The sequence below is a fragment of the Limulus polyphemus genome, unplaced genomic scaffold (genome assembly GCF_000517525.1).
Source record: "Limulus polyphemus unplaced genomic scaffold, Limulus_polyphemus-2.1.2 Scaffold462, whole genome shotgun sequence".
Taxonomy (NCBI): domain Eukaryota; kingdom Metazoa; phylum Arthropoda; class Merostomata; order Xiphosura; family Limulidae; genus Limulus; species Limulus polyphemus.
In genome coordinates, this window is record NW_013666072.1 from 375,921 (window position 1) to 389,871 (window position 13,951).

Here is a 13,951-nt window from a genome sequence, read left to right on the forward strand (position 1 = left end):
AAACAAACACAACATTTATCGCCAAGACTATAAAAATTATTACTTTTGACATTTGCCTGATGCTATTTAGATTAATTTGAAACAGAATTAGTTTATATAACAAGGCTCATTCTAAAAAAAAATTGAAAAGCAATGAAGCAGAATCACTAGTTTTTCTTAGATTTAACGTGCCCTCCAAACCATTGTTGCGGAAACTCGATGGGAAGTATAGGAAAATCAGAGTAGAAGTGTTTTTTTATTTTTGTAAATCACACCCTCCCCCCAGTTTCATGCAAACATTCAGAATAAGAAGCAGTTCTCCGTAATGACATCCACAAAATTCCTCCTCGAATTGAAATGGTAAAGAGTTATTCTACTCCACTGACGCACCACTTAAGCCTTCCGTCAGGTTTGTTATCTGTCTTATTGTCAAGAATGTCGTCTCCTAAAGACGTTCGAGGTCGACTATCCGAAGGTATTTCGTTAGGAAATTCTTTTCCAGTCGTCTTATTAGCATAAAGATAAGGTCTTGGAATCTGTACTTTCCGCTATTTCAAATGCTAATCATGAGAAGTGTTTTTCCCTTCGTTGCATGCTCTGTTAAAAGCTTTGGTAAATGAAACGTTTTGACGCTTTTCGTCTTCCATTAATTCGGTTTCCAGGTAGCAGTTTTCTTTACTATTTGAGCAGAAAAATAGCAGTCATCTGACAGCTCAGGCCTCCGGCACTCGCTCTCAACCAGCGGTTTCAATAGACCATTTAAACTAATGAAAAATTCGATAACTTTGAAAAACTTTTAGAGAAACTGACAGTAATCATAATTGAATGGTGCATACAGGCTCGTTTACCCAGAAATAAAGTATTGAGAAAAACCCATTCACGAAGACGAAGCTAAGTAAGGTAGTCGATTTCTCGTAATTTAATTAATGTTTTAGTTAAACTTTTTTCTCAGTTCACTAATATATCCATTCCGATTATAGATTACTTGAAAAATCTGTGGGGGTTGGGTTACTTACACAGTTAAATCGTCTAAGTTATTAATTTGAATAAAGACCTGTGAGCGTTTGCGTTTCAGTATAGGCAAGTTGAGCGTGCTTGCATTTATGTTAGATATATTAACAGGTCTCGTGCACACATACATAACACACACACACACATTATAAACGCAATCACGCGGTTGGACGGCGTAATGCCCTTGCATAACCGATTAGTTTTTGTCCAATGAATGATATTAGTTTGTTGTTTTCTGGTTAGTGGGATCGTGTTTATGAATTATTTTGGCTTTCTCGATAGGAAAACTTTAGGTTTATGGTTTTTTCAGTATAACTACCTTTGCACGTAAGGTGGTTAAATAGAAATACAGGTTTGAGAAATGAAGGGGTCCTTATCATCGGTTGTGAATTAAGGAGCATTTTTAAAAGTCATACATAATATGCACTAAGAACTGTGCATTCGACAAAGTTCCTGAAGTCAGTCATAACGAAAGAGACTGTGTGTAACAAAACCCAGTGGAGCCACAACAAACAGGAGTTAGTGGAGGATTATAAGTAATTAATTACTCACTTCCAACAAGTAACAACCAGCACGACGAACGCTACTTCAGCATTCTTAGGTTAGTTAGCAATAAGCTCATTTTTTCTGACTTCAGCGATAACCATCGGGTTAAGGGAGTTAACCACAATATAGACAATTGAGCGGAATTGGTCAATGTGTTCTGATACACACTTAACAGGTAAACAGCCTCATTGCCATTGTATGGAAATTCGACTTTCTAATCGTGATTTGTTGTCAGGTCATGAGACGAAGCACGAGAAACAGAGAGAGCGTGAGAAATGCCGTTCTTTTCTTTCATTCTTCATGGTTGGACGAAGTTTCACACACGCACAGATAAATATATATATATATACACACACATACATGAGAGACATTGCAATAGTTTAAAAAGTTATAAAAAGTAAAGACTTAACGATATTGTTTAAACAAAAATAAGTGATTTACAGTCATATTAAGAATAATTTGTTAGCAAATTAGGCAAAAGCGTGTGCTAGATTTTATGTTATTAACTTCAATGTTTCAGTGTGTTCTTTCACACGGTTTGCTTGATTTTTCTTGTGATTCTTTATTTTTTTTTACGTTAAATATCTTTGCTTACATGTTTTTCATTTGTTTTAGATAGTTAGGTAAACTTCAATTGTGTATTAAAACATACAAGTTCTATGAAGGCAACTGAACACTCCTAAATGAAGTGAAATAACTTTTGGTTAAATGAATCTCATATTTTAGAACAATATGCAAAAATGTATATGTTCGAGAAGGTCCTGGAACTTTTCGTACAGACAACACCAAAATCTGCAACTGAGTTGTGAAAAACTGAAGATTTTATTGTAAGTCACAGACATATATATTGAAACAGTAGCACTTATTATCCCTAAAGCTAGAAACGCTTTCAATAATACTTGTTTTTATAGAGTAAAGCTATACAATTGGTTATCTGCCCTCTGTCCATAGCAGGGACTCGACCGCCGGATTTTAGCGTTGGTAAGTCAATGAAGTTACCGCTAACCCATCAGGGAACTTCAGAAAACAAGAAAATAAAGCATTTACGTATATCTTAACACTCAAAAAAAGAAAAGAAAAAAGATTATTGTTTTAGACATTACTTCTTCATATTTACGAACTGTTTTATAAAAGCTTGGAGTATTATGTAGGTTTCCGAAGACATTCTTTGCACCAAGTAATGATTTTAAGTGTAAATTTATAGTTTTTGGTTTTTCATTCGTTGAATTGGATGGCGGGAACTCGATAGCAACTACATTACCAAAACAAAGCATTCGTTTATTCTTAATGGTATCGTTTGACAGTTTCTTGAGATTGTTTCCTGCTAAGCTAATCTATCATAAATTAAAATAACTGAAATAAACCCAAAGTTATTTTAGAATTAATTACAACTAAACATTTTCAGTTTTTAACAGTAAATATTTTGCAGGAAGTGACATTGCATCGTTCTGGGAGTCAAGAAAAGTTAGGCCTAACACTTTGCTATGAATCAACAGAGGAAGTAGAAACAGACATATTTATAAGTGAGGTACGTAATTTTTTCTTATTTGTAATTTTGATTTTTTTAATGATATGAAAGTTAATATAGAATTTTGTGAATAAATTTGCTTTTTTAAGAAACATATATTTGTATAATTAATAATTTTCCATTTTAGAACTTGTTGCACTGTACTGTGTTTCTGTCTAACCTTCTTAAAGTTTTCAGTGTTTATATCAAAATCTGTTTACATAAAGATAAGATTATGACGTTAAAAATATATTATGCCAACATGCCAAAAAAATATTAAGTGTTCATATTACGAAATCGCATAAAAACAATTTGAAGTTTACATAATCGTTCAACCCAACCAATCTCAAACAAAGTTTCGACATAACGAGATACTCAGAAAAGGATATCAAATTTTGTGAACATCAAAAATGTGTAGTAAATACTTCAACCGTCTTTTTTTGCAACTAATGTACTTGCATATCAGATAAGTAAATACCACACACTTACGTCACAGAAACTGGGCTGTGTTATAACTTAGTTGTATACTTATACAAAAGCAGACAGTATGTAACTTTTTTCTCTTTATTCTGCTTTTCATGTAATAAAACTAATGTGGTTCATATGTTTCTTGCAATAGTGATTTTTTTAACCGTAAAAGTTTCTAATTATATTATTACTCTATGAACTGCCGTTTCTTTTTGGAATTCGTTCCATTTCTCTAATGAACTTACATTAGGCCCCAGGCCCGGCATGGCCAGGTGGTTAGAGAGCTCGACTCGCAATCTGCAGGTCACGGGTTCGAATCCCCGTCCCACCAAACATGCTCGCCCTTTAGCCGTGGGGGCGTTATAATGTGACACTCAATGCAACTATTCGTTGGTAAAAGTGTAGTCCAAGAGTTGGCGGTGTGTGCTGATGACTAGCTGCTTTCCCTCTAGTCTTACACTGCTGAATTAGGTACGTCGAGCGATAGCCCTCGTGCAGCTTTGCGCGAAATTCAAAAACAAACAAACAAACAAACATTAGGCCCCAGTAATAATTAGTATGTAATCGACTTAAAAACCAGTTTCTCTCATGTTAATGTTTAAAAGACATGTTAAGCACTTAAAAATACACATGTAAACAAAATTATGTGATTGAACGAAAAACCACGACTACAAATACATGATGACTTTAATCAGATACAGTATCATTAATTTTTTGATTCGTTTTTTTCAGCGTAAATCTGCATAATGGAACATCTAGATCGTGTCGACCGCAGGGATCGAACATTGAATTATAGTAATATAACACTTAATTTTTAATAAACGATATAAGCCATATTTTCCCCAACGACCTCACAGCTTAGATCGACAGAAAAGTATAGACGAGATCGTAATTTGATTATATTCAATACAAGCTGAGGTACCCGTCCTTTGTCCGGGTTATGAACTTTAAACATGTGTGGGTGGATGCTATGATAAATAACACAAAAATCCTAACTTTCACACAGTTTATTTATAACATAACATATTATTACAGTATTGATTATTGCCTCACTAAAAGTTTTGTATAAGGTTTAAGAACTCAATATGTATATACTTAAAACTTGGTATACACCGAGCGATGATCAGGGTAGACTTTGTATTAAGGGGCAGCAGCTAAAATAGGGGCGGTAGAGGTGCTTTTTATTACCAGCTTTCAACACCCAACTCTTAATGTCTTTCCACAGTGTTTTATGTGATTAATTAATTGACAGTCATTGGCCTCAGAAATGTCTTACGAGCCGAAGTTGAAATCTCATGGATCAAAGTAGGAAGTCAGTATGACTCTTCATATCAGCCGTATGGTTGCTGTTGGAGTAAAAACTTCAGCTGAGTTTATGTATTATTGCAGTAATGGTGGCCGTTTTATTTTTTTTGCATTTCTCCAGAGGGAGTGCTAGCGCATTCTCTGAGCTATATCAGACGTCTGTGTTCTCTCCTCCCCTACGTTGTGTATGTTTTTATTGAAAATTTAATAAAGTTTTTTGTTTTTAGTGTACGAACGGGGCGCCATCTATGAATGTAGTTAAAGTTAAAGTAATGTGGGGTGGAGGGGGTTGTTAACCCTAATTAGCACGACCCTTGTTCCAGGCTATCATGTCATAAAGTTTGGTTCAGATTGGCCGAGCGATCTAGGAGTAGCTAGATAACAGACAGACAGACACACTGATTTTTGGGCTATATATATATATATATAGAAAGTCTTGCTATACATCGGTTTAAAAGAAAACTGACATTACACCTGTTTATTAAGGACAAGTCCAGGCATGACCAAATGGTTGGATTGCCGGAGTGCAGATCGATTATTCCGAAGTTCAAGCCAAGATGCCATTAAACACGTTCTATACTTTCAAGTAAGCGCGTTATAAAAGTGACAGACAATCCCGTTTTATTCATTTCAAAATGCCGGGCAAAACTCTTTTTGCGGAGGGTTACTTTCCATATAGTAAGCAGTCCAAATATTTTAATGGCTATACCTTAGACTGAGCGACCTTTGGCCAAACCGTTTAGCACATGTATTGCATAAGGTGACGATCAAGTTGAAAAAGCCAATTTCAATGTTTTCTCTTAAGGACAAAATTAAACACTAACATATTAAATCCTTTCTAACTATGGCGTCTCATTTCATCTGATGATTGAACTATTTTTATTGAAATGAACTACTTCTTACCAAACATTTTCATTTCGAGAGTGCAGTACTAAAATAACTTATTAGGGCCTTCCTTTTTTATCTTTGTCAGATTTCTCACACAGTATGTATATTTCATTATTACAGATTGATGCCGATAGTATTGCAGGGAGAGACGGAAGGATCCAGGCCGGAGACCAAATATTACAGGTAATGTCACAGATCCTTCCAGATATCCCAGATAATGTCACATAATCTACCAGATACCAGAGATAATGTCACAGAATCTACCAGATACCACAGATATTGTCACAGAACCTACCAGATACCACAGATAATGTCACAGAACCTACCAGATACCACAGATAATGTCACAAAACCTACAAGATGCTATACAAGATGCTATTCAATATATATACGTGTCTGTCTATCTGGAAAGCCCCCCTTCCCTTCAGTGACACAGCGGTAAGTCTGCGGACTTATAATGCTAAAAACCGGGTTTCGATACCCGTGGTAGGCACAGCACAGAAAGCCCATTGTGTAGCTTTGTGCTTAACTACAACCAAACTATTTGTAAAGTTATTCATCCTCAACGTTTTCGGCTTTCGGCTCTTTGAGATCCATTTTTAACAAACGATTCCAACTTTACTATCAAGGACAAGTTTAGAAAGTTTTGTGATAAAATCTCCCGTCACAACAACGGTATGACGTTTTGCATAAAAAACATTGGTGAAGTCCTTTAAGCTGAACTTTAGATCTGAATAAATTGTCTAAACACACATTCTGAATACCAGCTTTCTGTTTTCTTTTTGTTCGTTTCTTTTTAATAGCAATAGTTCTTTAACTTTCATAATCTGGTGACGTCATATGTGACGTTAATGTTCTGGTCTTATATTACAGAAACCAGTTTTTGTTGCGTTTCAAGACATGAACCGAAAACAAAAATTATCCAGAAATTTATTATTATTACTCTGCTTATTTATATAAGCTTTTGGTTAACTGACTCAAAGTATTCAACATTTGTAATTATAAATTTGTATGTTTTATGTCTTCTTACGGCTTTCAAAAGCTTGGTAATATAATTTAATTTCACCTTATAAAAACAAACAAGTGTGGTATATTAAAAAAAATCATACAAACAAATTGTATCGACCCATATATGTGTGTGTCCAGCAAGTCCTTTCTATTTAAAGAAAGAAAAAAGACGCTGGTCATGATTTTGGGACTGGCAGACCTAGAATTATGCGTATAATTGCTGTGATTCGTGTCTGTTTAGATAACATTTCTTATGCCTGATATATTCGTGGTATGTACTTCAAGATTTTTATTGCAAATATTAGTTTATTTTAGTTAGTGAAAATAATGTATTTTTTTTCTTCTTTTTTTTACAGATTAATGGTAACGATGTTCACAACCGTGCTCAGGCAATTTTCCTGTTTTCTGAAAGCCGACCAGACTTCACTCTCTTAGTGGCTAGGCCTCAGCTGCAGGTGAGTTAAAAACAACCTATCCACACTCACTCAGGAAACAGAAATCGATTGTGAAGGTGATTTTCAACCAAGTGAAAACACACACACTTTCCAATTCACTACAGATGGACTCTTTATCTGAAGACCATACAGAGTGTTTTAGCTGTCCTTAACCAGTGTGAAAGATAATGTACATGTATAAGTCGTTTTTCAAAGAAATTGAGTTTTTTTTACTGATACGTTTTTTTAAGAGACTACCTGGCCAACAGAGCACCAATCTTCCAACGCTAAATATGTTTCTTTCAAAGAAATTATATTTTTAGTGATGATCGAGAATTTGAGTTATACTTGCTACGTACATCACAAGCTAGTGGTAGTCTGTAATAACTTGTATTCTTTAAGACGTTAACAAGTATTATTATGAAAACTAAAAACTAATAATATACGATGGTGAAGCGTAAAGATACTATAAAGCAATAACGAATTGTTACACGTGAATTTAAAAATAGATATGCAAATCAGTACTTAATAAGTATAGATAAATCTGTGTCCTTGTACCGAAATGTAATTGGTTCTTTCTCATGTGTCTCTAGATGGAAGACTGCCTATTGGACGACCATGCGGAAGACTATCCTCTTGCAATCTGTAGCAATCAGAATGTATTACTGGTACGTTGTGTTATTTGTCTCTTCTCCAGGTTCAAGAGAGTTTTTAGTTATTCTCAGTACCCTGAAGAATTGTCAGTATTTCTAAAACCTCCTCCTTTCTCTGTCTAAGATGGAGTATATGTTAAAATATAATTTGTATTTTCTACTAACATCACTCATTATTTGTTCCCTCTGCAGGCGGTGAACGAAGATGATGAAGGAACGGACACGGGTACCGGGGAAAATGGCTTCAACCAACATGAGAAAGACAGCGGAGTCGGAAGGACCGATGAAAGTACCAGGAATGACGAAAGCTCTGAGCACGAGGTAGCAGAGAACGAGTATGCCGGTTCAACAGGAAGTATGGGTACCACGCGCCCTCTGGGAGTGAAGCGTGAGATAGATATGTCTAAGAATAGTGTCAATTCTAACGAGCAAGACGACATGGACGGAGAAATCACTCCCGAGGACTGCGAAAAGTTTCGAGAAGAATTAGAGTTAAAATGTGCAAGCACTAGCACAACCAGTTTAGTAGATATTCACCAAAATGAAGATTTCCTACGTATTCAGTCTGATTCCAGCCTGGACCGCGAGATGGCTCTGTTAAATCAAGAGATGAAAAGTATTCAGTTAGAATGCGAATCTCTTGTCACTCGCCATTCGAAAGAACAAAAGGTACGATTTTCCAATGAGCAAATTTATTCCAACTTAGAAGATCCAAAACTACTTCCTGAGAGTCGAAATCGGCCAACTGTAGGGAAGAAAGAGTCCGTTGAGAGATGGGTAAAAACCACATCTCAGAATCAGAAATTGAGAGTTACTAGTTGGGGTTCTAGCGGTGACAGCTCTAGCGCTTACAACACTGGCGAGAGCTCGCGCAGTACTCATTTGACTCTAGAATTGAACCCTATGCCCCTTGCTTACCGGCAGAACAGTCATCATGGCTCCGTGATGTCCCTAATTGCGCCCAAAATGGAAGATAAAAGCACACAGCTTCAAGAGTCTGATGTTGCCAGTATCTTCAGTTGTGACAGCTGTCGCCAGTGTTGTCGCACTGTACTTCAAAGTGACAGAGAATCTTTACAGAAATGTGATTCTCCCAAACCACCTTCAACACTCTCTCGAAGTGGCAATAGGAGGATGGTGAGTAAGGTCACACCCAGTGGACAGCGACCTCTTCCTAAACATATCGAACACATAGAAAAGAATCAGAACTATGTTACATTCTATCCTTCTACGACTATGTACACCAACGAGCAGAATCTTCAGCACACGATCTTACTGCAACAACAACTGTTCCGTCAAGCTTTGGCACAAAAACAGCAGAAGAAGAAAGATATTCTTGACCCACGCTGTCCACTTGGCTCAAAACCTCAGGCGTCGATGTCCACAAATAGCTACCTTAGCAGTCTCTGCAAGAACATGACCCTCAGTACTGTAAAAGAAGACGAAGAAGTGAAGATGGAGTGGAAGGTGAAACGAAGAGCTGATGGAACAAGATACATTACTCGTAGGCCTGTAAGAAACAAGCTGCTGAAGGAACGAGCCATGAAGATAAATGAAGAACGTTGTGGGGTTACTACTGATGATGATGCCATGAGCGAGCTCAAGATCGGTCGTTATTGGTCTAAAGAAGATAGAAAACGCCATCTGGAAAGAGCACGTGACCGAAAACGGCGAGAAATGATGATGCGTGCTAAGATGGGTTCTGTTAAAGAGCAAGCTGAGGAGAAAGAAGGCGGTCAACAATTAAATGAAACTAAAAAAGAGATAAATATAATCGAACTTTCTCAAAAGAAGCAGACTAGAAAGAAGAGTAAAGCTGGAGTGGATAATTTCACAACCGTCCAGGAGGTATTGGCTCACGGTAGTAAAGGTCAGACTGGAGGGGTCAAGCCATTTGGACTGTTTTCGGTTACAACAGTGTGAAAGTGGTGTATATAGTGTTGTATATGTGCGCTTTTTGTACAGGACAGTTATATGATAGGGATTGATGACCAAAATTTTACCAAAATTCCTTGTTGTATTAGATTCTTGAACGACTATTTTTTTCGGTAAATTATATGTAACATTCAGAGTTTTATAAACCAGATGTTTTCAACAGTACGTGATTATTCCGTGAAAAAATACGTGTGTTGGTACACGTTTTTACCGTATAATGGTGGATATGATAAAAGTCTGCTGGGCTAGAACGGCATTTCCAAGTTTTGAAATGATACATATAATCACGAAAAGAAGGCTGATTTATCAACTAAGTATTTAAATGGTGATTTAGGTTTCCTTGTTGTTCCTTTATGCTTAAAAGATTTTAATTTTTGTGAACATTTCCTGACAACACAACTTACGTCGTTTTGTCTGATGTAAAAGCAGTTTTAATTTTTGGGGAGTTCTGTAACAACCGAGACGAGGCACAGAAGTAGTAGTATATGCTACCTAATAATTATTTATAAACAGTATCTGTAAATAAATTTTCGAAAATTCATTAATCTTATGGTGTGGATTGTTTTTGTTTTTGAATAACGTAGATTTCCATAATGAGGACAATGATCCTCCAATCAGTGACATCTCATGCTACAGTGTTAGAACGTCCGCTACTACAAGGTTAATCTAGTCATTGACGTTCTTGATTTTATTGCACGCACTGATAAAGTCATTCATTTTCTACAGTAATAATAACACTCGTTACTGATGACTTTCAATTGATAAACTATACATTCCCTAGGGATGAAAGATTGGTAATCTAATATTAATATGAAAATCATGGCCGCTCATACATACACACGCAAAATAAAATAAACCAATATGAAAACAGTTTGCAAGGATTCGCCTTTTTTATTTTTCGTATGTTATTAAAAATCAGACAGCATTGCAACAAATTATACATGCGATTATACAGGGCTGAGTTGCAAATTGGAAGGTCGGAGATTCGATCCACGACAAGTTTCTGTTCGGTTAGAGTAGGTGATGGATACTACTAATTAGTTGTCATTTCTTTCTCTCTCTAGTGAAAAGTTCTAAATTGGGGCTGAACCTTGGGGCATTTAAGCCCATGTGTTATATAAGAACCAGCGATATTGAAAATACCAAACACCTGAGAGTTAATATAGTTATACTCTTTTACAATCTATGTATCGTACTTGAGGAGAAAATACAAAATGAATGTACAGCCCGAAAAACTGGGTGGGATTCATTAACGTCACTTAAGACGTAAAGCTAAAATTATATATCATTTATTTCATTATTATTCAGTTTCTATAGTATTATTTATTACAGATTCACTATTAACTTTATTCTTGCGATTCTGTTGTATCTGTTATAGGTCATAAATACTTGACCTCCAACATGTCATAAAAAACACACGGAATAATTTTGTACACACATTAAAATTCCTATAAAGTTCTGTAATCTGTATTAAAGTCGCAATAGGTTTTGGTTGACTTTTCTTAAAGAATTTAATCATGTATATTCAGTGTATTGTCTATGAAATAACTAAAAAAGTAGGTGGCGCTGGTTTGCTCCTAAAATAGAATGGCCATTGTTTACCATACGGTAGAAGCATATTTTCTGTGTATTTTTGTATAACTTTTACATATTATATATAATTGTATGTTTATTACATTCCCACCACAGCTGACCCGGTCTTTTTTTTTTTCTTTTTCCTTTTTTTTACGTTAGCTTCGGGCGGAATGCATGCTCTGAAATGGAATGTGTGTGTTTAAATGCTCTGAAATGGAATGTGTGTGTTTAAATAGTTTATTGAGAAGCACAATAAATTCAGTACATTCATTTAAAATGTGTCAAGAAGAAGCTTCTAAAGTAGAGTAATAAATTTTCGACGCTAGCTTCTTGTTTTGTTTTATTGGGGTTACAAAATATTTCAAATTATGTTTTGTTGCGAATAATGTTTTAAGTCTATCAGCTCACGCCAAAAATTTAGGATAAAAATTCAAGAAAATAAAGAAAATTGTTTTGACCAAAAATATTAGAAATCTTCGCAAAAAGTAAAACAACAACAACAACAGACTCTACGAAGTATGCTGATCGAGAGGTAAATATTCCAAATAATGTGGTAATCTGTTTGGATTAATATTTGGTATAAAGTAGTCCTGTATTAATATATATATGTGATCTGATCATTAGTATGTACCAACAAATAATTGTTTTTTTTTAATTTCGCGCAAAGCTACACGAAGACTATCTGCGCTAGCCGATCCTAATTTAGCAGTGAAAGACTAGAGGGAAGGCAGCTAGACTTCACCACCCACCGCCAACTCTTGGGCTACTCTTTTAACAACGAATAGTGGGATTGACCGTCACATTATAACGCCCCCACGACTAAAAGTGCGAGCATGTTTGGTGGGACGGGTATTCGAACCCGCAGATTGCGAGTCGATCGCCCTAACCACCTGGCCATGCCACGCCCGCTAACAAATATATTGGGTTTCATAGAAATAATTGTAAACCACACCTGTTTTTCAGTTGCGAATTAAAAGCATTATTTCTTTTCTATGGTTAAGTTGTGATTTTACCCTAAAAAATGATAGAGGAAGATAAATTGCTATTTAAGGAGTTGTTTGAGTTGTATTTAAAACGACCTTATATATTTAAGGGCCCTTGTATAAGATCACTTAAAATTTTTAAAGCAGAACATTGGAAACGGAAACACACTTCACATACTAAGAACACTTGTGTGAAGAACTTATGAAGTTCTTTGATGAAACACTTTTCCAAAACTGTTACATCATCGTGGCTAATTTGCACATATGCATAAGGTTGATAATATCATTAAAAAATAATAATGGCAATCCAAAAATACTGTAGTGGAAAGTTCTTCTGGTTGTCCTTCAAGACATTTTTATGTTTGTTTAAGTATAATATTTACCTTGGATAGTTGGTTTAGTTGATTCCCAATAAACAACAGTTCTTGGGATTTTTAGTTAGAGTGATTCAAATATTATCATTCAAAATTTATTGTGTTTAATTTGACTGGTTCCTTAAATAGAAAGTCGTTATTTAAACTATCACTAATAGCACTTTAATGTAAATCAAAAACATCCCCTGTTGATTTTATCGACGTCTTCTGATACGTATAAAAAGATCTTTATGAACACTATGTAACACGAGATAGACATTAAAAACTAACAAACAGCGTGTTCTAAGAAAAAAATAACGTTACTACATATCTGGATGTTGACTTGATACGGAATGCTCCACTTTATTCACTTAGCTCGTCAAAATTACAGACTTAATTGTTGGACCAAAAGAATATGCTTCTTTTATTCTGTATATAAGATAATCAGGGGCTATGCAAACCTTAAATTAAATAAAAAAAGTTTCTAATATCAACATTTTGTGCGTACTCTTCTGCATTAATTTGCTTTTTTCTTTGATTAAGATGTATATTATCACCTACGTCTAAAGAAAATACTAGAGTTACTTTATTAGAAGCCCATAAACAAGTACGTGTTCGTTTTTAGAGCAAAGCCACATGGAGCTATCTGCTGTGTCCACCACGTGGAATCAACCCTTAGATTGTAAGTTCGTAGTTGTCCCACCAGAAAACATCCATAAATGAGCGTATTCAACTGTGACGACATCGGAAATGTTAACTTTGTGAACGGAAATGAAAGGTTGCTGAAAAGAACTATATCTGTAAGTGTAGGTATGTTGAGAACAAATTCTGTCCGCAAAGTACTTTATTTGCCCCCCCCCCTACCTTCACCTTTGCTCTTAAATTTTGGCTTATCTCGTGGGAACTTTTATTACTCTAATAGCACTTGTAATACAAGTGTACGTCTCAAGCATGATAAGGATTAGTGTTGCCTGGTTGTATCGTTGTTGTTTATCCTGTAATTACCGAAAACTAATTAATTCTATTCAATTACAACTGAGTGAACTGCGGAAGAATATCCCAAGTAAGACGTGTAAATGAAAAACAATAACGTCTGTTTAATAGTAATCTTGTTCATAAAACATGATTAATATGGGACTGATTATATGGGTGTTCATAAGAACATCATATAATCAGTCCCATATTAATCGTGTTCATAAGAACATCAAATAATCATTCCCATATTAATCGTGTTCATAAGAACATCAAATAATCAGTCCCATATTAATCGTGTTCATAAGAACATCAAATAATCAGTCCCATATTA

At 35.4% G+C, this 13,951-nt stretch overlaps 1 protein-coding gene across 4 annotated transcripts in view; it reads left to right on the top strand.

Moving 5' to 3' along the window:
• The window catches only part of LOC106458428 (PDZ domain-containing protein 4-like), a 244,386-nt gene extending 234,107 nt beyond the window's left edge, over nucleotides 1–10,279 (top strand). For all 4 annotated transcript variants that reach the window (XM_022384644.1, XM_022384643.1, XM_022384645.1 and 1 more), the window contains 5 exons: nucleotides 2,966–3,064; nucleotides 5,825–5,887; nucleotides 7,069–7,167; nucleotides 7,740–7,814; nucleotides 7,992–10,279. In XM_022384644.1, coding sequence (XP_022240352.1) covers nucleotides 2,966–3,064; nucleotides 5,825–5,887; nucleotides 7,069–7,167; nucleotides 7,740–7,814; nucleotides 7,992–9,722 — 2,067 coding nt within the window. In that variant the 3' untranslated portion in view covers nucleotides 9,723–10,279. The remainder of the gene's footprint in view (nucleotides 1–2,965; nucleotides 3,065–5,824; nucleotides 5,888–7,068; nucleotides 7,168–7,739; nucleotides 7,815–7,991) is intronic.
• Nucleotides 10,280–13,951: the final 3,672 nt, after the last annotated feature.